The sequence below is a fragment of the Cetorhinus maximus genome, chromosome 2, assembly GCF_964194155.1.
Source record: "Cetorhinus maximus chromosome 2, sCetMax3.hap1.1, whole genome shotgun sequence".
Lineage (NCBI taxonomy): Eukaryota > Metazoa > Chordata > Chondrichthyes > Lamniformes > Cetorhinidae > Cetorhinus > Cetorhinus maximus.
The window spans coordinates 93,097,607-93,125,380 of record NC_135880.1 but is presented as its reverse complement, the minus strand read 5'-3'; the positions used below and the strand labels follow the sequence as shown (position 1 = coordinate 93,125,380).

Genomic DNA, 27,774 nt, shown 5'->3' with positions numbered 1-27,774 from the left:
GTGATGTGTCCTCTTTCACAGGCCACTGCCATGCACTAAATTATCTCTCCTTGCTTTCACAGGCACATCTGCCAAACAGCCAACAGTCCATGAACCAGGGTCTCCAATAAAGCCTCAAAGAAACTTCTGAAGAAGAATCTGGATGCACCCTCCCTGAAGTCCCGGTCACAGCACTCACCCACACCCTCCACCAGCGAAGAGACACACGCCTCGGTGGGACCTAGCTTTAGAGTAGCCTCAGGATCACAATCTGGTGAGCACACTGCACTGTCCGAGCCACAGCAGGCAGCGGCAGGGACTTCCCAAGTGTTCAGCACTCGGAGAACTGCTGGAGGCCAGAAATTTGCTGAGTCCGAATCAGATGATTAGCCTCTGGACTCGGTCATGTCACAGTTGCTGCAGCTGCAAAGGCAAGCTCGGGAACATCAGGAAGGGATGTCCGCTGCATTCCTCAGATTGCAAGGCACAATAGAGGAGTCCGTCCACCTTCAGGCTGAGGTGATAGCATCAGCCTGCCAACACTGGCAGGATGGCGGCCACCATGGAGACCTTGGTCCAGGACTTCGCTTCTGCATTGCTGCGCGGGCTCAACCCCAATGCTGATGCCATAGTTGGCCTCCAATTGTATGTATACGAGAGGAGTGCCGGGCAGCTCGATCTCACTCAGGGTACCCCTGCTCCTCAAGGAGTCAGCTTGGGGCCCCCGAGCACCCAAAGAGAGGAGCATAAGTAGGTGTGCACTCCGGGCCCATCCATCCAGGTGACTCTGGGAGTGTCCGGCCCATCCGACTCCCCTCTTCCTGTGATCTCAGCAGCTCCAGCTCCGCAGGCCAAGGAGGGTGCCACTGCCACACAGCAGGACCCCGAAAGCAAGCCTGAGCCCTCCAAAACTCAGCCCACCAGAGGACGCCTACAAAAGTACTCACAGACAAGATGTTGTAGTCAGCAGGCTGCCTCCACCTCTGCTGTGGTTGCCTGGGGAGCATCAAGACATAGCGACAGGGTTAGAAAAGTTAAGGTGAATTAGATGCACAGCTGGGCACAGGTATTAATCACTTGTACATACTGTTCACTATTGTCAATAAACTCCCAAGAATGTGCTTATGGCTCCTTGTTCTGATGAGCAGTGTTCTTGTCACTCAGATGTGAAACCTTCTTGCACAAGTTAAAGGCAGGTATCTCGGTCCAGGGCCTCTTCCCTGTGCTCTATGCAGTCTTCAGACCAAAGTGATGGTCTGGCCTCACACTCCCTGGAAACATTGCTGAGGCCTGCACCTTGGCGGTGTTTGTCATTGTTGCCAGGATGTAGTGGGCAGGCGTCACAGAGTTCTCTCATTCTCTCGATATGCTCTCCGCATCTTTAAGGAGGGTTTGGCCCCCATCTCTTCAGCATTTGTGACCAGTGACACTGCTCTTGAAGGGCTCAGGTGCTGAAGGCAGTCAAAGCATCAGATGCTTCTAAAGTTTCATGGCTGCATCTCTGAGATGGCCCTGATCATGGAACGCAAGCAAGCTGCCCTTGGCCAGACAGGAGTCAGACATTCTCAGAGACTATGTGAAGATTTATGGAGTGCCCTCGCTGCATGTCGTCATCATCCTACTGCAATCAAGTGAATATTGGGGCCTCCACTGCATTTCCATGACAGGAGCATCCTCATAAGGGGTATTCGCGCTGCCATAAACCAGACTGGAGTCAAACGTTCACAAATGCGATGTGAGGATCTATGGGGTCACCTCACTGCATGTTGTCATCATCCTCCAGAAATCTAGCAGCTATGAGGGCCTCCCGAGTGCATCTGCCTCATCTAACCAGTGTGAGAGCCTCATCCCCCTCATCTTCGCCTCCTAGCACCTCCTCATGCTCATCCCTGTCGGCATCCTCCTCGTTGGAGGAGACGTGCAGCTCCTCCATCTTCTCCTCAGCCAGATCGTGTCCCCGTTGGAGACCAGGTTGTAAAGGGCGCAGCAGACGACAATGATGCGTGACACTCTCTGCGGACTGTATTGCAGGGCTCCACCAGACCAGTCCAGTCACCGGAACCGCATCTTCAGCATCCCGATGGTTTGCTCCACCAAGATGCGAGCTGCTGTATGAGCCTCATTATACCATCACTCTGCTGCAGTCTGAGGCCGCCGCATGGGTGTCATCAGGCACAGCTTTTGCGGGTAGCCCTTGTCCCCGAGGAGCTATCCCTGCAGGTTCTATGAACCCTGGAAGACTCCAAGGATCTGTGGCTGACTGAGGATTTAGATGTCATGCACACTCCCTGGAAACCGTGCGCATACCTGCAGGATGCGTTTTTGGTGGTCACATACCAGCTGCACATTCAGTGAGTGGAAGCCCTTGTTGTTGATGTAGTCCACTGTGGGTAGTGACGGAGACCTGAGCACCTCATGAGTGCAGTCACTTGCACCCTGCACCTGTGGGAATCCCGAGATCCGGGAGAATCCAGTGACCCTTGCATCCTGGCTGTCTCCGTCTCAGGCGAAATGCACAAATTTGTGTGCCCTCAAGAAGGTGGCATCCGAGTTCTCATGGATGCATTTGTGGGTGGAGGCTTGTGATACCCCACAGAGGTCACCTGTGGAGCCCTGAAAGGTTCGACTGCTGTAGAAATTGAGCGCCATGGTCACTTTCACAGCCACTGGCAGTGGATGCCCTTCATGTACCCTTTGGCGTCAAGTCCTGCAGTAAGTGGCAGATGTGAGCAACCAGGTCTCTGGACATGTCCAGTCATCGGTGACGCTGGTTCTCGGTCATCTGCAGGAATGACAGGCGGCCTCTGTAGACCCTGGGATCTCTAGGCGCCAACCAGCCACGGCTCGCTGTCGCTCCTGGGCTAGCGTGTGCGCGAGCCCCAGCAGCCCCTTCTTCCTGAGGTTACTGCTCCTGCCTTCACGTGGCCAGGAGCCCCAGTTGCTCTCTCCTCCATCTTTTTCGGTCTCTGTAGACCATCAGGCATACAGCCAGGTCACCAGGCTCCATGCTCCTCATTTGGTTCTCCTGCAGCATGAAAGAGAGAGAGAGAGACGTGATTAGCATGGGTGTACTTTGCACCTTTCCTGGCCCTGTGTGACCGCCCCTTAACGCTTCCCGGAGAGTGCTGGTAACCCCTCGGATGGCCACAGACGAGTGCGCTGCATGGCTGTCCCGTCAGCCCGCAACATGAGGGAGACTGCTCGTAACCAGATTGCAAGGATCTCCGAGTGCCTCCAGCAGTGACTGCTACATGCCAGCATTGGCGAGGAGATTGTACAATTTGTGCAGTCCAACTTTGCAGTCCAGTAAAGTGGTCACGGACTTGCAGTCTGTGCCAAGGTGGGTTAGGAGGCCGTTTAAGGTATGGAGTACTTGGTGCCTCCGTGATGCTTGAGTGGGTGAGCAGTCTAGGAGCCCGACCACAATCATATCAATGTGGCTACACCTGAACTGTCTCAGTTGCAGAGGAATGGTAAGTTTATACAGGTGTCCCTAATGCATGGCCACTTCCCTCACTTAACCTGACCCCACCTCAATTTGTTGTGTGCAGGATCCAATGCCAAGGCAGCAGTTGACCCTCCCCTGACAACAGTCGCCTCCGAGGCTGGGCAGCAGTTGCCCCCGGACACCCACCCGACAATAGTCACCTCTGAGTCTAGGCAGCAGTTGCCCCCGAACACCCACCCAACAACAGTCGCCTCTGTGGCAGGGCGGCACTTCACCCCGGCCCCCCAGTGCCCCTGCAAAGCAACAGGCAGCCCTGGTGAGGTCTGCTGAATGATACTGTTGACTCATCTCCAGTTCCCCCAAAGTGCAGGCTGCCTAGTGCAAGCCGCATGTATGATGTTGTGAAACACGTTGACGTGCTTTCCCGCCAATATGGACAGGAATTGGCAGGGGTCCAAGAGCCTGGTGGGATGGCCTTTTAATGATATGCTGATGTATTACAATGAGCTCCCCAATGACCATTGGTGGGAAATGCGGCCTGCCACTGGCAGGCTGAGCAGACAATCGTGAACTGCCTTCCCGTCATTGTGAAACAGATCACAACGTATTGTCCGCGCATACAGGCAGAAGTTTAGGAATATAAGGAAGCAGCCTGGTCAAACTTAAATTGAGTTTGAGAGAGTAAAACAAAGTAATTTTGACCAGTGGATGCAGGCATTAAAGGTAGAGACAACATATGCAGCTCTTAGAGAAGTAATTCTTTTGGAAGAATTTAAGGATTCAATTCCTTCGGTAGTGAGAACTCATGTGGAGGAACAGATGGTTAAAATGGTAAGACAAGCAGCAGAGATAGCTGATGATTAAGAGTTACTTCATAGGTCTAGACCTTTATTCCATCACTCTTTTAAATCAGGGGATAGAAAGTGGGAAGGTGAAAGGAAGGTAGGTAGTCAGGGAAGAGGAGTAGGTGGAAATTCTCAGGAAGTTTTTTCTCAAACTAAAAAGGAAGGTGCTGAGGGTAGAAGTGACACTCAAAAAATCATTTTCATTGCAGTAAAGTTGGGCACATGAAGTCGATGTGTTGGAAATTACAGGGAAAATCTGTTGGAATTATTGGGATGCAGAAAAGCTCTGGAAGTAAAAGCATTGTGGGTTCTGAGGTTCAGGCACAGAAAAAAAGTGGTTTGTGTACAGGTAAAGCAGGAAGAATCAGTGATAGGTAAAGAAGTAGGAATGTGTTCACAATTTACTCAAGGGAGTTCTGAGGATCAGGTTGCAGAAATGTTTAAAGGTTTCATATGTGATGGGGAGTCTTTCCATGTCTGCAAGGTGGGGTAGGTAAAGATATTAAAATTTTAAGAGACATAAGAGCTGGTCAATCCTTAATGTTATGGGCTAGTGATATTTGTTGTTCAGAGGGAGCATTGCAGGAACAGGTGGTGATAAGTGAGGTTCATGGAGATGCTAAACCTATTCCACTGTGGAAGGTAAATTTAAAGAGTAAGTGGAAACAGGTGAACTAATTGTTGGAGTAGTGGAAAAATTGCCCATTGCAGGGGTTCAATTTATTCTAAGTAATGATATAGCTGGGTCACAGATGTGGGTGATGCCTATGGTAGTTGACCAGCCTGTAGAGGTACTTTCAATAGAAGTGTTGCAGAAAGACCATCCTGGATTGTTTCCAGATTGTGTGGTAACAAGATCACAAGCTCACAAGTTGAAACAAGAAGAGGAAGTTAAAAGACAGGGAAAAGGTGGTGAAGTTCAATTAGCTGACACAGTCTTTGATAAGATTGTTCAGGAAGAAAGAGCGGAAGAGAAAGCAGCTGAAGGGTTTAGTTCAAGGCTGTTGGTAGAGTTACAGAAAAAGGATCCACAAATAAAATAGTTATATCAGACAATTACTCAGAAACAGAGGCAAAATGTATTCCAGAATGTTATTACGTTAAGGGCAATGTGCTAATGAGAAAGTGGTGACTGTATCAGGTTTCAGCAGATGAAGACTGGATGGAAGTGCATCAGATTGTTATACCATTTGGATATAGAAATGAGATACTGAGGGTAGCTCATGAAATTCCAATGGGGAAACATTTAGGAATTAGAAAGTCACAGGTGAAAATACAAAAACATTTTTATTGGCCTGGATTGCATAGAGATGTAGTCAAATTCTGTAGAACATGTCACACATGTCAGGTGATAGGAAAACCACAAGCAGTGATTAAGTCAGCAGTAATTAATTCCAATTCAAGCATTTGAGGAACCTTTTACTAGGGTCATGACTGATTGTGTAGGACCCCTCCCTAAGACTAAAAGTGGAAATCAGTACTTGCTGATAATAATCGATGTGTCTATAAGGTTTCCTGAAGTGATACTTCTGAGAAATATTACAACAAAGAATTGTGGAAGAGTTGACTAATTGTTTTACAATATATGGTTTACCAAAAGAAATACAATCAAATCAGGGTTCAAATTTCATGTCACAGCTGTTTAAGGAAGTAATGAACAGTCTGGGGATAAAACAGTTTAAGTCAACAGCTTGCCATCCTGAGTCACAAGAGGCATTGGAAAGATGGCACCAAACTTTAAAAACTATGACGAGGGCATATAGTCAGGACTATCCACAGGATTAGGATAGGGGAAATCCATTCTTGGTATTTGCTATTAGGAATGCTCCTAATGCATCGACTGGATTTAGTCCTTTTAAATTAGTCTATGGTCATGAGGTAAGGGGGCCACTGAAATTGATTCATGAGAAATTGGTGGGTCCAAATTCAGAAACTACTCTCCTTGATTATGTGTCACAGTTCAGAGAAAGACTGTACAGACCATGTGAGTTAGCTAGAGAACATTTAAAGATATCACAGCAAGTGATGAAAGTGAAGGCAGATAGGAAAGCCACAGCTTGTAGTTTTGTTGCTCGGGAAAAAGTGTTAGTTTTGTTACCAGTATTGGGTGACTCATTAAAGGCAAGGTTTAGTAGGCTTTATGGGTTTGAAAAGAAACTGAGTGAAGTAAATTATTTAATAAATACTCCAGATAGAAGAAAGAAGCAGAGGGTATGTCATGTGAATATGCTTACAAAGTACTTTAACAGGGAAGAACATCAAAAGGAGGTATTAGTGGTGGTAGGTAAGGAGAAAGTGGTAGAAATAAAGGATTCTGAAATTGATTTTCCTCCAATCAAATTGGGTAATGAGAGGGTACTTAAAAATTTAAATGTGATATTAAGTTACCTTCCAAACGAGTGTCAAAGTGTTTTGGAGAAGCTATTGCAGTCACACAAAGCTATTTGTGGGAATAAGCTGGGGAGGACAAATTTAGCCACACATGATGTGAGTGTAGAAGGTTCCTCTTCAATAAGGCAACATCCTTATAGATTAAATCCAGAAAAATTATCACAGAAAAAAATTGAATTCATACTTCAAAATGACATCATTGAGTCTAGTTGCAGTAACTAGAGTTTGCGCTGGTACCAAAACAGAGTGGAACACAAGGACTGTGTGTCGACTACCGAAGGGTGAATGTGGTGACAAAAGCAGATACATATCCTATACCATGGTTGGAAGATTACGTTGAGAAAATGGGAGAATCAAAGTTTATCACAAAGATTGACTTGCTGAAAGGATATTGGCAAGTCCATTATCGCAGAGAGCAAAGGAGATATCTGCTTTTGTGATGCCAGATGGACTATACCAGTTTAAAGTCATGCCATTTGGCTTGGAAAATGCACCCGCAACATGTCAAAGACTGACAAAGTAATTGTAGGACTGAGCAATTGTGCTGTTTATATTGATGACTTGATAGGTTTCAGTCAAACATGGGAGGAGCATTTACAACATCTGGAAGAATTAGTTAGTCAACTAAAAGAAGCCAATTTGGTGATGAGCTTGGCGATAAATGAATTTGCAAAAGCGCAAGTTACACACCTAGGCCATACCATTGAGCATGGTAAGGTGGTTCCGAGAGATTTGAAAGTCAAAGCTATTGTAGATTTCCCCGTGCCTACAACAAAATTAGAAGTTTTGAGATTTTGGGCATGAATGGGTTTTACCGGAAATTTGTACCAAATTTTAGCTGTGTGATTGCTCCTTTGACTGGGCTATTAAAAAAGTACAAGAAGTTTCAATGCACACAGGAGTGTCAGAAGGCATCTGACAGTTTGAAAACTGTATTGACTACAGCATCAGTTTTGGCAGTACTCAATTATGCCAAGCAATTTAAATTGGTCAATGATGCAAGCGATATAGGTATTGGGGGAAAATGAAACTGGAATTGAGAAACCAATAGGGAATGTACAACATAGAAAATATTCAATGATCAAAAAGGAGACTCTGGGTCTGGTGTTAGCGTTGCAGCATTTTAAAGTTTACATTGCAAACAATTCATCAGAAACAATTGTATATGCAGACCACAATTCTTTAAAGTTTCCAGACAGATTTTGAGACCGAAGTGCAAGGTTATTCAGATGGAGTTTATCACTGCAACCATTTAGTCTACAGATTATACGTGTGGCTGGACGAGAAAATCTAATCCCAGGTGCATTGTTGAGAGTTTAAAGCTCAAAGGGAAATTGGGCATCTAAAACCTGGACACTGGAGTGAAATTACTTCTGTTGATATCAAGGATTTGTATGTATATTGTTATGTTAATGCATGCATCTGGTAATGTAATAGTGTGAGTATATAGATAAGTATAGTAGGTCATGTAAGATGGGTTAAGAAAATGAAACCATCTTTTTAAATTATGATGGTTCATTTTTCGTTAAAGATGGAGGTGTCATGAAGGTATAATCATTTTCATAACATTTTTCAGGTGTATTGTAAAGTAGATTTATGGGGGGTAGTATTCTTCTGTCTGTGTGTGTGATTTAATTATATTTTGTAGCTAAGCAGACTGCAAGTTGAAGCTATCAAAAGAAGTAAGGTTTAGAAGTGTCTTTAATATGCTAATGAGTAAACATGGTTGGGATCTTAGCATGTAAGGTGTAAAAGGAATTTGCATTTTTAGATAGATGGGGGGGTTGAATTTCAAAGAGGTTAATGAGAATAGCGACAACATGAAAGTTTTTATGTTATGAGGGAGATGCAGTTTCAAAGACTTATGAAACAATAGAATTTACATATTATAAAGGGAGAAACATATATAAAGGATGATGAGGCTATGTGTCAGGGGAAGGCATTGTGAGGTATAACAGGAGTGTGTGAAATAGTCTTCATGAAGCCTCTAACATTTGTGCATAAACATGCTGTCTACAGAAACTGAAGCTGGAGAGAGCCATTATGAATTCCACTGTCTAAGGTATTGTGTTAATTTGCTGGATCTGTTTAAAATCTATCTTTGGACCGTTGCCTTAAAAGGGGTCTAACTGGGAGCCAGGTTAATTAGGGATTTTAGGATTTATTATAGTAGTAATTTGTAGAGCTATATATACACTTGAAATCTTTTCTTTTGTTAATAAATATTTTAATTTTAGTTTTTTTTTTAAATCTCTAAAGTCTTTGTGGATTTATTACTTCTGAATTCAGTGCATGCATTTCAAAATAAATACAAGTTGCGTTGTGACAGCGCTTTCAAGTTTCCTTTGTGGATTGGATCTGCCTGGCAAACATCATCTACCACATCATAACACCTACCTCAGATCAGCCTAGAGGAAAATCTACCCTAACATTTCCTAACAATAAGTGACATGCTTAAAGTTCAACAGTGGACTATTGATGGGTTCCTTGGATGCACATCTAAAATCAAGAAAAGGAAAAATTAAATCTGAAAATAATATCTGCACGCAATGGGATCATTTTGACTTTGTGTGGCAGTGTAAAAGGTTCAACTCCCTAATTATATTTCAATGGAAATGAAAATCGGGGGGAGGTGCAAAACAGCCAACTGATTTGACAGCTCTGCATTTTTACACTGTCACACAAGGTCAAAGTGACCCCCACTAAGCTTATAAATTGGTCGTCTCGATATCAACAGTTATAAAGAATAAACATCAGTTCTGTTTCATTGCATGTAAACAAAAATAAGTGAGCCCATAAGAGGTGATTATTCTCTTAAAATCATCATTCTTAGCTTAGCACAAAGATGCACATTATCAAATCTCTAGACCACATACAGCTAACAATTGTGCTTGATAGAGTCTATATTATCAATCAATAGTATTCTAATTTTCACATATATTAAGGCAGTTTGATTAATATACATCAAAATTCAACCTTCAGGAGTACAGAACTAGAAATTCCACCCTCTGATGCAGAACAATTCCGGCAACTATTCCATGGGCAGCATGTCCCTGTCGGCATGCGGGGGCGGGGCCCACTCGCCAACATGTAAAACGACGTGGGGTGACGTCGGGCGTGCATCACGACATCACCCCGCGTCCGCCAACCTGTCAACGGCCTATTGAGGCCATTAAAAAAGTAATTAAAATGATTAATGGACCTGCCCATCCAACCTTAAGGTTGGCGGGCAGGTGAAGAGCCCAGGCGGCCTTCCGAAAATGCATGAAACCTCATCCATGGGCGGGATCAGGTTTCATGAGGGAATTAAAATGTTCGGAAAATTTTTCAATAAAAGTAATGGACATGTCCCAGCTCATGTGACAGCGTCACATGAGGGGAGATGTCAGGAAAATTTTTTCTTACCTTCAATAAATTTTTAAAAGTTCAACCGATTTCCCTGAGGCAGCATATTGCCTCAGGGAAATCTGTGCGCTCTTCCACGCACATGCACGAAGAGCACACAGACCTGCTCAATGAATCCCCCCCCTCCCCCCCCACCGTCCACACAGGGAGCACTCAGTGCTTCTAGGCGGATGCCACTCTGGGTGCGCCTTAATTGGCCTGCCTACGTAAAATGGCGGCGCGCCCCGAATCGGGGGCGCGATCGGGAACCCACCCGCTCCCGCACAACCCCCCCGGACGGGGAGAAAATGCTGCCCCACATATCAGTTGATGAAAGTAGTGAGCTCCAAACCAACTAATAAAAGAGGAATCAATATGAAATCAGTTTAATCAAGTATACTTAGAGAAGGAAATATTTAAGTTTTTACCTAGTTCAGCTATAAATGGCCTATATTTTTTAAAGAAAAATATGGTGTTACATTTGGTTTTACTGATCTATTCATGTGCCCCATTGTCATTCCTCTGTATATGTGCAATGTTAGATTGGCATCTGTAACACTGATGTGCCTCCACATCTTGTTCCAAATTCCCGACATCATTTTAAAGCTTTTTCTACTGTTATTTATGTATATATTTTTTTCTATGCAGCAATCCAGCATCTATATGTTCATTCAAATCTTCTAACTTATAATTGTCCATTTTATTCATTTCCATTTGTAGATTTCTATCCAAAATCTGACACAATTCTTCCCCTCACATCTACCCCATCCACCAAACATCCGCATACCCTTTCCACTCCATAAAAGACTGAGGTGCAATTTCAAGGCTTTGGTAAAGAAAACAATGGTAGATCCCTCTGCGGGGATCAGAATTTTGGACATAGATTGTAACCGTCAGTTTTACCCTATTTACTGCCCCTCCTCCCCTCTTACCCATATATCCATGTACCTATATGTCAGGAGGCCGCTATTTTTTATAGGAGTGATTTTACAAAGTGTTATGGTTATGATGCTCTGCATCCATTTGTCTTTCCATGATTTTTTTGATTACTTTTTGTACCGTGTACTGGTTTTTAGTGATTTGTATACATGGACTCCTAAACTCCTTTGCTCCCCCACTGTTCTAACTGGGTGGAATTTTCCGAGCCCACTGGTAACGGGTGTGATAGGTGGCGTGCGTGGAAAATATGGCGGGACCCACTTTACGACAGCGTGAAGGCAGGTCCCGATCTTCCGCTCAGCCCACCGATGGCAGGCCGCGTTTCCCACCATCGGTTGGCGGGGAGCTAATTGTAATACTTTAGCATATAATTAAAAGGCCATCCCTCCAGGCTCTTGGAACCTCGCTGTATCGTCCGTCCACGTCAGTGGGAAAGCACGGCGATGTGTTTCACATCAACACGCAGGCGACGTGCACTTGGCGTCCTTCACTTTGGGGGAACTGAGATGAGTGAGCGGCAGCGTTCTCCACAGCTCGCCCGTTGTTTACAGGCCTCAGGGACGCCGGGGGGGGGGGGGTGGGGGGGGTGTGAAACTGGTGCCTAGCTCCACAGATGACTGCTGAGGTATGGTGGTGGTGTCTGGGGGCAAGTGCTGGCCAGCCTCGGAAGCGACTGCTGAGGGGGGTGGGGTCAAGTGCTGCCCTGCATCCAGCGCACAGGCAATCGAGGTGGGGGGCAGGGTAAGCGAGGCAAATGGTCACGCATTAGGGACACCTGTATAAACTGACCATGCCTCTGCAACCACAACAGATCAGCCGCAGCCACAGAGATAGAATTAGGGTCAGGTTCCTAGCCTACCCACCCATGCGAGCATTGTGGAGGCACCAAAGGCCACCAAGCACTCCAGGCCATACACCGCCCCCAACTTCCTGCCCCCTACACACCCCACCCCCCTACCCACCCCGAAACAAACAGCGAGTCTGCAACCACTTTATTGGACTGCAGAGCAGTTGGGCTGCACACATTGTACAATCTCCTCGCCAACTCTGGCCATGTAGTAGTCACTGCTGGAGGCACTAACAGCCCTCTGCAATCTCAGCATCCTGGTTTGGACCAGTGTCCCCCATGTCGCAGGTTGACAGGGCAGTCATGCAGCGCACTCATCTCTGGCCATCCGAGGGGTGACCAGCACTCTCCGGGAAGCGTTAAGGGGCGGTCACACAGGGCCAGGAAAGGTGCTAAGTACAGCCATGATAACCACGTCTCTCTCTCTTTCATGCTGCAGGTGGACCACATCAGGATCATGGATCCTGGTGACCTAGCTGTATGCCTGATGGCCCACAGAGACTGTAGAAGACGGATGAGAGAGCAACTTAGGCTCCTGGCCGCGCAAAGCCAGCAGCAGCAGCTTCATGAAGAAGGGGAAGCAGGGGTTCCCGCACACACTACCCAGGAGCGACAGCGAGCCGTGGCTGGTTGGCACCTAGCAACATCCAGGATCTGTAGACGCCGCCTGCCATTCCTGCAGATGACTAAGAACCAGTGTTGCCGATGACTGCACATGTCTAGGGTCCTAGTGGCTCACATCTGCCACTTACTGCAGGACTTGGCGCCAAGGAGGGCATCCACTGCCAGTGGCTGTGAAAGTGACTGCGGCGCTCAATTTCTACTCCAGTGGCTCCTTTCAGGGCTCCACAGGTGACCCCTGTGGGATATCACAATCCACCACCCACAAATGCATCTATGAGGTCACAGATGCCATCTTCTCCATGGCACACAACTTTGTGCATTTCGCCCGGGACCGGGACAGCCAGGATGCAAGGGCCATTGGATTCGCCCTGATCTCGGGATTCCCACAGGTGCAGGGTGCGATTGACTGCACTGATGTGGCGCTCAGGTCTCCATCGCTACACTCGGTGGACTTCATCAACCTCAAGAGCTTCCACTCACTGGACGCACAGCTGGTATGCGACCACCAGAAATGCATCCTGCAGGTGTGCGCATAGTTTCCAGGGACTGTGCACGACATCTACATCCTGAGTCACTCGCAGATCCCTGGAGTCCTCCAGGGTCCACAGAGGCTGCAGGGTTGGCTCCTTGGGGACAAGGGCTTTCTGCAGAGGCTGTGGCTGATGACACACGTGCAGTGGTCTCAGACTGCAGCAGATCGACGCTATAATGAGGCTCATGCTGCAGCTCGCAACTTGGTGGAGCAAACCATCGGGATGCTGAAGATGAGGTTCTGGTGTCTGCACCAGTCTGGTGGAGCCCTGCAATATAGTCCACAGAGGGTGTCATGCATCGTTGTCGTCAGCTGGGCCCTTTACAACCTGGTGCTGCAACGGAGTGAGGAGCTGGCTGAGGAGGAGATGGAGGAGCTGCACATCTCCTCTGGTGAAGAGGTCGCTGACGGTTATGAGGGTGAGGAGGCCGTCGGTGGTGATGACGACGGAGATGAGGCTCTCGCACTGGCTAGATGAGGCAGGTGCACTCGGGAGACCCTCATAGTTGCCAGATTTGAGAAGGTTGACAACGACATGTGGTGAGGCTTCCCCGTAGATCCTCACATTGCAGTTGTAAACGTTTGACTCCAGTCTGGCTTATCTCAGCGCCAATACCCTCTGTGAGAATGCTCTTGTCATGGAGATGCAGCGGAGGCCCTAATAGTCACTCGATCGCAGGAGGATGATGATGACATGCAGTGAGGACACTCCATAGATCTTCACATGGCCTCTGAGAATGTCTGACTCCTGTCTGGCCGAGGGCAGCTTGCTTGCGCTCCATGATCAGGGCCATCTCAGAGACGCAGCCGTGAAACTTTAGATGCATCTGATGCTGTGTCTGCCTTCAGACCTTCAGGAGCTGGTGCACAGCATCACTGGTCGCAGATGCTGATGTGATGGGGGCCAGCCCCACCTTAGAGGTGCTAAGAGCACACAGAAAGAATGGGAGAACTCTGTGGCACCTGCCCACTACATTCTGGCAACAATGACCAGCACTGCCGAGGTGCAGGCATCAGTAATGTTTCCAGGGAATGAGGCTGGACCATCACTGTGGCCTGAAGGCCGCACAGAGCACAGGGAAGACACCCTGGACTGAGACACCTGCCTTTTATCTTGTGCAGAAAGGTTTCACATCTGAGTGACAAGAACACAGAACAAGGAGCCACAAGCAGCGAGGCATTCTTGGGAGTTTATTGACAATAGTGAACATTATGTACAAGTGATTAACATCCATGCTCAGGCTGTGCAACTAGTTGTCCTTAACTGTCCTCACCCTGCCGCTATGTCTTGGTGCTGCCCGGACATCCACAGTGGAGGTGGAGGCAGCCTGCTGACAGCGACGTCCTGTCTGTAGTGACTCTGGCGGGCGTCCTCTGGAGGGCCGATACTTGGAGGACCCCAGCCTGCTTTCGGGGTCCTGCTGTGTGGCTGTGGCACCCTCCTCAGCCTGTGAAGCTGGATCTGCAGAGGTCTCAGGAAGAGGGGAGTCAGATGGGCCAGTCACTCCCAGAGTCACCTGGGTAGATGGTCCAAGAGCGTGCACCTGCTGATCCTCCTCCCTATGGGTGCCCGAGGGCCCCTGGCTGACTCCGTGAGCAGAAGGGGTAGCTGGAGTGAGATCGAGCTGCCCAGCACTCCTCTCACATACACATTGTTGGAGGCCAAATATGGCATCAGCGATGGAGTTAAGCCCATGCAGCAGTGCTGGAGTGACATCCTGGGCCAAGGTCTCCATGGTGGCTGCCATCCTGCTAGTGTTGACCTCAGTGCATTGCAATGCCTGCGCTATCACCTCAACCTGAAGACAGACGGACTTCTCCATCGTGCCTTGCAATCTGAGGGGGCGACGGCCATCCCTTCCTGATGTTCCCGAGCTTGCATTTGCAACTCCAGCAGCTGTGACATGACTGAGTCCAGAGGCTCGTCATCTGACTCGGACTCAGCAATGTTATGGCCTCCAGCAGTCCTCCGAGTGCTGGGGACCTGGGAAGTCCCTGCCTCCGCCTGCTGTGGGTCAGAAAGTGCGATGTGCTCACCAGATTGTGGTCCTGAGGCTACTCTAAAGCTAGGTCCCACCGAAGTGTGTTTCTCTGCGCTGGTGGAGGGTGTGGGTGAGCGCTGTGATGGGGCTTCAGGAAGGGTGCCTTCAGGTTCCTCTTCAGAGATTTCTTCGGAGCTTGCTTGGAGGCTCTGGGTCATGGACTCTGTCTGCTGCTTCACAGATGTGCCTGCGAAAGCAAGGGGAGATAATTAGTGCACGGCAGTGGTCTGTGAAACAGGACACATCACTCACAGCATGGTTGTCTGATGGATGTTGCACTGCTGGATCCTCACTTGGTAGAGCAGCGCTGACCTCACCGTCAACACAGGAATGGTCCTGGTCATCACTGGCCAGCTGGATGGCTCTGTTTTCAAATTCTATGAGAACTTCAAATTCTGGCATCCCTCCACCTGTCTGTGACCTTTCTCCTCCTGTTGTGAGGCAATTTGTCCTGCATGAATAGAGATGGAGAGAGTGTATCAGGACGCCTGCCAGGCCTGATGATAAGTATGCCTAGCCTGTGTGAGTGGCGAGTGGTCTCCTGGATGGGATGAAGACAATGGTGGTGTTTGTGAGAGAGTGAATGGTGATGTCCCTTTCACAGGCAGTGAGTGAGGGCCCTGTGGATGTGTGATGGATTTGTGAGTGTGTGAGTTGGGAGTGATGAAAAGAGTGGCTTACCCTCGCAGAATGGAAGAGATCATTCATCCTTTTGCAGCACTGTGTGGTTGTCCTCTTCTGAAGGGAGTTGGCGCTGACTACCACTGCCACCGCCTCCCAAGCCGGGTTGGTGACTTTACTACCCATCCTGTGGCCAGAGCCGGGGTAGAACACATCCCAGCGGGCCTCCACGGCATCCAGCAGACGTTCGAGGGACCCGTTGTTGAAGCGGGGGCTGCAGTCTTTTTGCCTTTGCAGGACATGTCTCCCAGGCAGTGATGGTGAGCTGATGGCGATGAGCGCTTTGCTGGTGGCTGCCTTTTAAAGATGGCAGCCGACGTGAAGCAACAGTGGGGTGATGGCGAGCAAGTGAATGAGAGCCCGCCAGCCATGGAAATAGCGTGTTTCACGGGAGTGAATATATAATGAGGCGGGCTCGGGAAGATACGACGTGAAAACCTTCCATTTTCATCAGCAGGTAGGACTCCATTTTACTCGTCCACTACCGCACTTAGTGTAATTCTGGGAAAATGCAGCCCAGTATCTCAACATTAAGAAACCATTCTGATTTAGCTTTCTTGGATCCAAAGTGGATGACATCATACTTCCCAAAATTGAACTCTATCTGCCATAGTTTTCAATACTCACTTAGTCTGTCAATGTTCTTTTCTAGATTTGTGCTCAAATCTACACAATTTACTACACCTACTATTTCGTGTAATCTGCCCATATGTATTTAGAACTATCTATTCCTTTGTCCATGTGCTCAATGTGGTGAAAAACTGAGGCCCAGTACAGATCCATGTGAAACATCTCTTGTCACATCCCACCAATCAGAGAACCTTTATCCCTATTCTCTGTCTCCTGGTAGTGCTGTGTTACAGATCACTCAGGAGTCTGAGTTGCTGTGCTTACATGCACTTTTGGAAGCATGTTGTAGTCTGGAGCTATGGATACTGATGGTAGAGGCTCTAGCTTTCTTTCCATCATATGGCTGACTAGGAATCTCTTTTCTGTCTTCTATAGATTCTGGAACAGTCCAGGCAGATTGGAGGGTGGCAAATGTAACCCCACTATTTAAAAAAGGAGGGAGGGAGAAAACTGGGAACTTCAGACCAGTTTGCCTAACGTCAGCACTTGGGAAAATGCTAGAGTCTATTATAAAGGATGTGATAACAGGACACTCAGAAAATATCAACAGAGTAAAACAAAGTCAACATGGATTTATGAAAGCGAAATCATGTTTGACAAACCTACTGGAGTTTTTTGAGGACATAACTAGCAGAATAGATAAGGGAGAACCAATGGATGTAGTGTATTTGGATTTTCAGAAATCTTTTGATAAAATCCCACATAAGAGATTAGTGTGCAAAATTAAAGCACATGAGATTGGGAGTAATATATTGGCATGGATTAAGAATTGGTTAGCAGATGGGAAACAGGGAGTAGGAATAAATGGGTATATTTTGGAGTGGCAGGCGGTGACTAGTGGGATACCACAGGGATCAGTACTTGGGCCCCAGCTATTCACAATATATATCAATGATTTGGATGAGGGAACAAAATGTAATATTTTCAAGTTTGCTGATGACACAAAACTTGGCGGAAATGTGAGTGGTGAGGAGGATGCTAAGAGGCTTCAAGGTGATTTAAACAAGTTGAGTGAGTGGGCAAATACATGGCAGATGCAGTATAAATTGGATATGTGAAGTTATCCAATTTGATGGGGAAACATAGTGGCAGAGTATTATTTAACTGTGATAGATTGGGAAATGTTGATGTTCAAAGGGACCTGGGTGTCCTTGTACACAGGTCACTGAAAGCAAGCATGAAAGTGCAGCAAGCAGTTCAGAAGGCAAATGGTATGTTGGCCTTTATTGCTGGATGATTTGAGTACAAGAGCTGTACAGGGCCTTGTACAACACCTGGAGTATTGTGTGCAGTTTTGGTCTCCTTGCCTATGAAAGGATATACTTGTCATAGAGAGAGTGCAGCAAAGGTTCACCAGACTGATTGCTGGGATGGCAGGATTATTGTGTGAGGAGAGATTGGGTCAACTTGGCCTGTATTCACTGGAGTTTAGAAGAATGAGAAGGGATCTCATCGAAAGGTATAAAATTCTGACAAGACGGGACAAACTGGATGCAGGGATGATGTTTCCTCTGGCTGGGGGGTTTAGAACAAGGGGTCACAGTCTCAGGATATGGGGTAGACCATTTAGGACTGAGAAGAGGAGAAATTTCTTCACTCTGAGGGTGGTGAACCTGTAGAATTCTCTACCACAGAAGGCCTTGGAGGCCAAGTCACTGAATATATTTAAGAAGGAAATAAATAGATTTCCAGGCTTTAGAGGCGTCAAGGGGAATGGAGAGAGAGCAAGAGTGTGGCGTTGAGATAGAGAATCAGCCATGATCATACTGAAAGGCAGAGCAGGCTCAAAGGGCTGAATGACCTACTCTTTTTTTCTGTTTTCTATGTCTCCTTTCTCCAAATAAATCATCAACCACTCATTCAATGCTTTTTTTGATAATAATCTCTTAACCAATTATTTCAGAAAATTTGTGAAAAAATATCAACATTTGACCTTGCCATTGAAATAAGTGGGGAAATACTCTGGCTTTGCCTTATGTAATTTATGAAAATAAGTGTTATTTATTTATTTATTTAGAAATTTAAGCAGGTAACAGGCATCAAAAAATGGGAGTTGTGCAACTAATATTAAGTGGGCAAATCTAGATTTTTATGAGTCAAATGGTCCAATACAGCTCAGAGTTTATGAAAGACAAATAGTCTATTTAAAATAATTAAAAGGTGTGTTTTGAAGCACAGCTAGATTTATGCAACTGATTCCATCTGTCGCCCTGTTCCCACAGTTGTGTAAGCTACTCAGATGCACTAACTTCATTTCTTTCCCACCATCCATAGTCGTCCAGTCCCTCCTGAGCGAACTTCTGAGACCTTCTGACGACGAAGAAAATAAGATAACCACTTCCAGCCAGAGTGAGGAGTACCAAAAAGTTGGCAAGAACCCGTAAGAATCTGGTTAAATGGATATTTCCTTCTTTCCGATTCTCTTGTTCCTCAAGAATGGATTCCTGTGTTCAAATTAATTTTTAAAGTCATTTGTGAATGTTTAATAAAGTATTCATCTGCAGGACTAACAACTTATGGCACGTGAATCTTAGATGAATATATTATTTTAGTTACAAATGTAGGTTCAATGATCCATTAGATTGATACAGAATGTAAAGAATCTAGGCATTCTATCATAATTTTATAAAAGGTCAGTGTCTTAGCAAAAGATAACTCAGCATATGGATGCAACCTGGTGTCCTGCATGAGCCAAACATCACATGCAAAACAATAAATTACTTTTCAGCACTTAGGTCTAGTCTGGTGGGATTTTTCATTATTGCATTTTGTGTTAGTAATAATAATGGATAAAACACACAAGAAATAGCTTTGTTCATTACTTTTGAAAAGGGGCATGAATGGACAAAGCAGCAACCAGAGGTTGCTCTTGCTGTTAGCAGTGTTCAAGATCAATATCTTTTGCTAATAGCATTCAGTGTAGATAATGGTTTGAGTTTAAGTGTGGAAATATGAGAAGAACATAAGAACAGCAGTTGGCAATTCAGCCCCTGGATCCTGATTCACACTCAATTAGATTAAAGCTGATATGTATCTGAACTCTATCTCCCCACACTGGTTGCCTAACCCTCCATACTCTTCTGTAACAAAAACTTATCAATCATAGTTTTTGAAATTTTCAATTACCCTAGCCTCAGCAGCTTTCTGAGGGAGAGCTCAGTACTGTTTTAATGATGAACTGCTTCTTGATGTCACCCTTGAACTGCCTAGCTCTAATTTTATGGCAATACAGATTTTTTCTGGACTCCTCACCAGAGGAAATAGTTTACCTCTATCTGCCTTATCAAATCTTTTAAACACCTCTTAATCTTCTATGCTCATGTGAATACAAGCCGCAGTCTATGCAACCCATCATCATAATTAGCCCCAGTGCCCGTCCTCATAATTAGCCCCGATATCATACACGGATTGAAAAAGTTGCAAAGAATGGTGTATATTCACACATACATGATTAAAATTTGATAATATTGGATAATATAAAATTAAACCTTTTAGTTAAATATCCTAACTGCATCATTTGGGATCCTAATATAAAATATAATTTAAAATAGTTCTGGTCAATAGATAGAGAGTGTTAGTAAGTAGAATAAACTAGGAACATAAGTTCCACAGGATCTGTCCTGGGTTTCTTTTTGCCTCTACTATTTATAAATGATATGGAGGGAACATTTAGAAATATTTGGGGAGAAACTGTTCATCATTGCATCGATTTTCCTGTGCCCATTGATGCTTTACAAACATCCAATGCCATACTGACCTTGGTCAATTTTAGGGCACTTAAAATAGCATTTGCCCACTTGCATATGCTAAAGAGGAGCCCAGCATCCTTTTTAGAATCTCCCAGGGAAATTAGTCTGCCCTGAATGGGCAGTTCTGCTCTGCTCAGGTTTACTTGGTTGCCGCCAAAAAGGTTAAGTTTGATTCTTTTTAAATTCATGTGAAGACTGGAGGAGCAAGGTGCTTTTTTATCCCAGTTCTGCAGCACCCGTAAGGGCCACTGATATCTGTAATTGCACCCCCCTCTCCACATCCACCACCCCTGCTTTTCTCACCCATCTAGTTTACCTGAGGTTCACTGCCCTTTAGCAGCCTAAAATTTATTGAAAAGAGGCACTCGCCCAGTTCTGGGCTGACCTCAGGATACTGCACACACTGCGTGCAGGCCTGGAAGAAAATTCTACTCTGTAACGTTTTCTAACATTCAAAGTGACCTGATTGAGTTAAGTGTCCATGCTACAGAATATCTGATAGTTTTTGATGTCACTACTTTTACAATAACACAAATCACAGCAGGAGGCATTGAATGGGTATTGATTAGGAAAGGAGGAAAAAGAAAAAGATGTTGATGGGATCTAAGAATTTTCAGAAAGTATTCAATCATTACTAACCTTATGCTTCTTAAGGAGTTTTGATTCTAAACATTTTAACATAATATAACTTGTTATGGCAACATTTAGAATATTATTTGCAATATGTATGCAGTAAATGGACCCTGGCGCTTTGAATAGTATTCAAAGGAGAATATCAAGGATAATTACATGGCTTAGACATGTAGTCTAGTTGTTAAATTGTGCAGAACTGAGCTTGCTATGACTAAAGGAAAGCAAAGTGGAAGGGGACATGATATAATCTTTAAAATAATTTGAGGCTTGAAAATATAGATACTTTTGGGGTTATAAATGAATCACAGGTATCATACAATTGGTTACAGTTGAATAATGAGGGCTTAAGTATATTTGGAGTTTTGCCCATTATGTTCAATGATGGGAAACCATTTCACAAAGCGGCAGAGCCTTTCTGGTGGTTTTATCTCTGGAAAGTTACCTATGCCACATGGACTGCAGCGGTTCAAGAAGGCAGCTCACCACCACCTTGTCAAGGGCAATTAGTGATGGGCAATAAATACTGGCCAAACCAGCAAAGCCCACATCCCTTGATGAATAAAAAAAAAGTTACCTTCTTCAGGCAATATTGAGTAGGATGGGTAGAATCTGTGACAGTGCAAACTATATGATCTGTGTAGGTCATGGACTTGATAGTCGAAATAGACTTTTCTTCTCCCACACTTATATTATCACATTAACCAGCTCTTGGACTATTAACATGACGTTCGGACAAATTAAATAATTTGCACAAAATCATAGACATACTTTAACAATTATTGCATGGACCATTTCAAAAATCTGTTCACCAAAAAGAACAAATTGAAACTTGAAGTAATATGCTAATGTTCATCAATGAATTTTTATAATCCTATAAATGACAACTGCAAAGAAATGCAGTACCTTAAAACTGGTAGTGATGGAAGCAAACTTATTGTCTGCAGTTTCTGCATTGCCAATCAAGTAGTCCCAGCTTGTAAACATCTTCCAACTAAAGTTAAAACTTGTGTCATCTCCGCCACCTTCCTCATTCGCATTGCTTGCCATTCTGAAGAGTAGATGGAAGTGTTGTAGCTTTATCTTAATGCAGTATTGTAGTTAATTTATTGTTAAGCTCAAAGAAACAAAGAAATATGAATTAGGTGATGTAACACTGTCAAGCCACTATGAACTGTCAGATATTCAGAGGGCATTTGAAATTACAAGATGAAAGTAAGAAGACCACTCTGCCTCCATTAACTTCAATCTGTTGAATTTGTGATGTGTCACATAGAGGAAGCATAGACTAACACACAGAACTAAGGGGCCCTCCTGGGGGTACACATGCAGTGATTTATGAAATGTCAAATATTCCACAGAAGAATCACTTCACCAAGGAGATGGCTATCAACCTATGTCACCTGCTGTAGCCACACCCTGAGGATCATACCGGGTATCGGCAACACGGTTCGTGGCTCTAAAGGTCACCCTAAACTTCAGTGAATCCAAAAAATAGTGGTCTAGAAATTTAGAGATGTAGCATCCATTTTTGGATACTAATGGGCCTACTTAGCCTGAAATATGGTGGGAAGGAAGCATGCACACATTCCCAGCCAGAAGGCCACTGCTACCATATGATTTCAGGAAGGGACACACAAAGGCAACATTGAATGTCTAGAATAAGTTACTTAAATTAAGGCCCTGCACTTCTTGCAGGATCAGTTCTGGATTTTTGAATGTCCTAAGGGCTTCACTCACCCAGCACATCATGGTGCTAACTGGCAGGAAGGCCCCCATATTAGTGCTATTTAAAGGGACCATGCAGTTCTTGCAATTTAGTTGCTGCTTTATTTCAGGCTGCTGCTTGTCTTCTGGGCACTGTTTGAGCATGTTTTATCACAGGGAAAGGTTTTGCTGATGTTGCAATGTTGTTGCTAGTTCCACTCTCTCGAGTAATGACATTTCTTCCAAATTCTTTATTGGATTTACTAGTAACTGTCTTATATTGATGGTTCCTAGTTTTGGATTGACTCACAAATGGAAAAATCAGACTGAATTTAAAAGATATTTTTGGCAGTCAGGACCATTTACAAGTCTATAACCAGGCTGCCAGAGCAAAATGCCTTCTGGTGAACAATTAACATGCCACCGCTAGGTTCACCATCCAATTAGGGATGGCAGGAGGAGGGAGGGCCAATCAGCACGCCGGCAGCCTTCACAAGGGCTGAAGTATCAGTGTGCTACTCAGGCAAAAGCCTTAAAGTAGGGCAGAGTGGAATGGCTGTGAGAAAATGCTAAGGAAACTGACAGCCATCTCTACAACCTGAACACTGCAAGTGAGAGTAGTCTCCAGGAGTTGCTATTGCAAAGGTAAGTCTCTGACTGCTCATGCCTTCAGATTTCCCACTTGCACTAGTGAACAGTCAGACTGTATCTTATTTTCATGCCATGCTGGCCTCCCACTGAGTAGCTGCCTCTTCTGAGTAGCCAAGGTTCTGACAAAGTGTGGGCCCATGTGATATTATAAAAGCTGCCCTTGGAAGGGGGGAGGCGATGGCATAGTGGTATTGTCACTGAACTAGTAATCTAAAAACCCAGGGTAATGCTCTGGGGACCAGGGCTTGAATCCCACCATGGCAGATGGTGGAATTTGAATTCAATAAAAATCTGGAATTAAAAGTCTAATAATGACCACGAAATGATTGTTGTAAAAACCCACCTGGTTCACTAATGTCCTTCAGGGAAGGGAAACCTGTTGTCCTTATCTGGTCTGGCCTACATGTGACTCCAGACCCACAGCAATGTGGTTGACTCTTAAATGCCCTCTGAAATAGCCGAGTAAGCTACTACACAGTCACAAAAAAGGAATGAAACCGGATGGACCACCCAGCATTGACTTAGGCACCGGAAACAACAACGGCAATCTCAGCCCTGTAGACCCTGCAAAGTCCCCCTTACTAACATCTGGTGGCCAGTGTCAAAATTGGGAGAGCTGTCTCACAGACTAGTCAAGCAACAGTCTGAGATGGTCATCCTCACGGAATGATATCTTACAAATAATGTCCCAGACACCACCATCACCATTCCTGGGTATGTCCTGTCCCACCAGCAGAACAGACCCAGCACTGGTGGCGGCACAGTGGTATACAGTCAGGGGGGAGTTGCCCTGGGAATCCTCAACATCGGACCCCATGAAGTCTCATGACATCAGATCAAATATGGGCAAGGAAACCTCCTGCTGATTACCACATACCGCCCTCCCTCTGTTGATGAACCTGTGCTCCTTCATGTCGAACACCACTTGGAGGAAGCACTGAGGGTGGCAAGGGCACAGAATGTACTCTCGGTGGGGGACTTCAATATCCATCACCAAGAGAGGCTTGGTAGCACCACCATTGACCGGGCTGGCCGAGTCCTAAATGACATAGCTGCTAGACTGGGTCTGCGGCAGGTGGTGAGGGAACCAACAAGAGGGAAAAACATACGACCTCATCCTCACCAACCTGCCTGCCGCAGATGCATCTGTCCATGTCAGTGTCAGTAGGAGTGACCACTGCAATGTCGTTGTGGAGACAAAGTCCCACCTTCACATTGAGGATACCCTCCATCATGCTGTGTGGCACTGCTACAGTGCTAAATGGGATAGATTTCAAACAGATCGAGAAACTCAAGACTGGGCATCCATGAGGCACTGTGGACCATCAGCAGCAGCAGAATTGTACTCGAACACAATCTGTTACCTCATGGCCCAGCATATCCCCCACTCTACCATTACCATCAAGCCAGGGGATCAACCCTGGTTAAATGATGAGTGCAGGAGGGCATGCCAGGAGCGGCACCAGGCATACCTAAAAATGAGCTATCAACCTGGTGAAGCTATAACACAGGACTACTTGTGTGCCAAACAGCATAATCAGCAAGTGATAGACAGAGCTAAGTGATCCCACAACCAACAAATCAGATCTAAGCTCCACAGTCCTGCCACATCCAGTCGTGAATGGTGGTGGACAATTAAACAACTCACTGCAGGAGGAGGCTCCACAAATATCCCCATCCTCAATGATGGAGGAGCCCAGCACATCAATGCAATTTGCTATAATCTGCAGCCAGAAGTTCTAAATGGATGACCCATCTCGGCCTCCTCCAGAGGTCCCCAGCATCACAGATGCCTGACTTCAGCCAATGCTCCATGTGACATCAAGAAACGGCTGAAGGCACTGGATACTGCAAAGGTTATGGGACCTGACAATATTCAGGCATTAGTACTGAAGACTTGTGCTCCAGAACTTGCTGCGCACCTAGCAAAGCTGTTCCAGTACAGCTACAACACTGGCATCTTCCCGACAATGTGGAAAATTGCCCAGGTATGTCCTGTACACAAAAAGCAGGACAAATCCAACCCGGCCAATTACTGCCACATCAGTTTACTCTTGATCATCAATAGAGTAATGCAAGGGGCCATCAACAGTGCTATCAAGCAACATTTGCTTAGCAATAATCTGCCCAGTTTGGGTTCTGCCAGGGCCACTCAGCTGTTGACCTCATTATAGCCTAGGTTAAAACATGGGCAAAAGAGCTGAACTCCTGAGGTGAGGTGAGAGTGACTGGCCTTGACATCAAGGCAGCATTTGACCAAGTGTGGCATCAATGAGCTCTAGCAAAACTGGAGTCAATGGGAATCAGGGGGAAAACTCTCTGCTGGTTGGAGTCACACCTAACACAAAGGAAGATGGTTGTGGTTGTTTGAGGTCAGTCATCTCAGCTCCAGGACAGCACTGCAGGAGTTCCTCAGGGTAGTGTCCTCAGCCAAACCATCTTCAGCTGCTTCAACAATGACCTTCCTTCCATCATAAGGTCAGTTCGCTGATAATTGCACAATGTTCAGCACCATTCGCGACTCCTCAGATACTGAAGCAGTCCATGTCCAAATGCAGCAAGTCCTGGACAATATCCAGGCTTGGGCTGCCAAGTGGCAAGTAACATTCACGCCACACAATTGTCAGGCTATAACCATCTTCAACAAGAGAGAATAGAACCATTACCACTTGATGTTCAACGGCATTACCATCACTGATTCCCCCACTATTAACCTCCTGGCGGTTACCATTAACCAGAAACTGAACTGGACTGGCCATATAAATACTGTGGCTACAAGAGCAGGTCAGAGGCTAGGAATCTTGCAATGAGTAACTCACCTCCTGACTCCTCAAAGCCTGCCCACCATGTAGAAGGCAAAGTTAGGACTGTGATGAAATACCCCCGACTTGCCTGGATGAGTGCATCTCTCACAACACTCAAGGAGCTTAAAACGTCCAAGAAAATGCAGCCTACTTGACTGGCACCACATCCACAAACGTTCATTCCCTCCACCACCGACTCACAGTAGCAGCAGTGTGTACCATCTACAAGACGCAGTGCAGGAATTCAGCAAGACTCCTTCGACAGCACCTTCCAAACCTATGACCACTACCACCTAGAAGGACAAGGGCAGCAGATAGATGGGAACACCACCACCTGGAAGTTCCCTTCCAAGCCACTCCTGGCTTTGAAATATATTGCCGTTCCTTCACTGTTGCTGGGACAAAATCCTGGAACTCCCTTCCTAACAGCACTGTGGGTGTACCTACACCATATGGACTGCAGTGGGCAAGAAGGCAGCTCACCACCACCTTCTCAAGGGCAGCTAGGGATGAGCAATAAATGCTGGCCCAACCAGCGAAGCCCACAACCTCTGAATGAATAAAAGAAAAACTTGCTGCTAATTGCCCATTTAACTAATTTTATTGGCTTCCAGCCACTGCCAGTTTGCTGTCATTACACAGAAGCTGCCTCTGGCAAAACCAGGTGGAGTGTGGAACATGTCAGTGATCAGGTAAAATGCATTTTTCTCTGGCTTTGTTCATTTCCCCCACCTCTAAAGCTACCTCCAAGTGCCTGGTAATATTCCCTGCCATCTACTCTACATCTATCCTGTCAAATTCCTTCATAATTTCAAAGGCCTCTGTCAGGTTATCTCCCAGCCTTGTCTTTTCTAGAGAAAAGAGCTGCACTCTGTTCAGTCTTTCTGGAGTTATGTCACCACATGCTGTATATCTAAAATCAAAAAGGTAAATCAGTCGACCCGCTCTCACAGAAATACTGCTCTGAAGCTGACCAGCAGCAGGTGCGCGGGTTGGTTGTGTTGAACAGGTTCTCACCATTGTAGTTCCATGCTGATATTTTGGGTGGAATTATCCCAGATTTGCACTATGTGCAGTAGTGGGCGGGAAAAACAACATTTTACCCGCCAGCCGCAATGGTTGCTTCTCACGCTGTATCGTCCCAATCCCGCCGCATTAATTATGCATGCCCGGGAAACACGGCATTCCGATGGTGACAGGGCTCTCATTCACCTGCCACACCATCACCTCACCACTTCATCACGCCAGGTGCCATATTTAAAGTGTAGCCGCTCGCACACCTCTCAGTGCTTCCAGGCCACGACTGCTGCACGTAAGACATGGCCTCAAAAGGCAAAAAGACTGCAGCCCCCAGGTTTAATGACATGTCCCTCGAGTGCCTTTTGGACACAGTGGAGGCTCCATGTGATGTCCTCTACCCCTGCTCTGGCCACAGGATGGGCAGCAATATCGCCAAGCCAGCATGGGAGGTGGTGGCAGTGGTGGTCAGCACCAACACCAGCAAAAGAGGACAGCCACCCAATGCCGAAAAATGATGAATGATCTCCTCTGTTCCTCCAGAGCAAGTCACTCTTCTCATTATTCTCAACTCACACACCCACAAACCCATCACACATCCATAGGGATCTCATACCTCAAGGAACAGCAATACTAACTCTCACACACATCCTCACATCTTCCTCAGAGCCATATTCTCTGGAGCTTGCATCCTCATTCCGTCTATGTCTCCGCTCACCACACAAGCATTCCATGCAGTACCATGTGTCCTTCTCACACTATTTCCGTCTGTTTTCATGCAGGAGAAGCCTGCTCACATCAGCAGGGAGAGGTCCCACACTGGGGGATGGAGTGGCCCACATTCGGCCCCTCACTCACTTTGAGGAGCATGCCA

General features: G+C 46.0%; 2 protein-coding genes across 2 annotated transcripts in view; one reads left to right on the top strand and one right to left on the bottom strand.

Annotated features, from left to right (window-relative positions):
- The window catches only part of LOC144695939 (AN1-type zinc finger protein 5-like), a 506,091-nt gene that overhangs the window by 276,482 nt on the left and 201,835 nt on the right, over window positions 1-27,774 (top strand). The window lies entirely within an intron of this gene.
- The window catches only part of LOC144691242 (transmembrane channel-like protein 1), a 113,570-nt gene that overhangs the window by 24,886 nt on the left and 60,910 nt on the right, over window positions 1-27,774 (bottom strand). The window contains exons 13-14 of the mRNA XM_078559290.1: window positions 21,628-21,772; window positions 18,592-18,786 (exon numbers count right to left, since the gene is read on the bottom strand). Of these exons, the coding sequence (XP_078415416.1) occupies window positions 18,592-18,786; window positions 21,628-21,772 (340 nt within the window). The remainder of the gene's footprint in view (window positions 1-18,591; window positions 18,787-21,627; window positions 21,773-27,774) is intronic.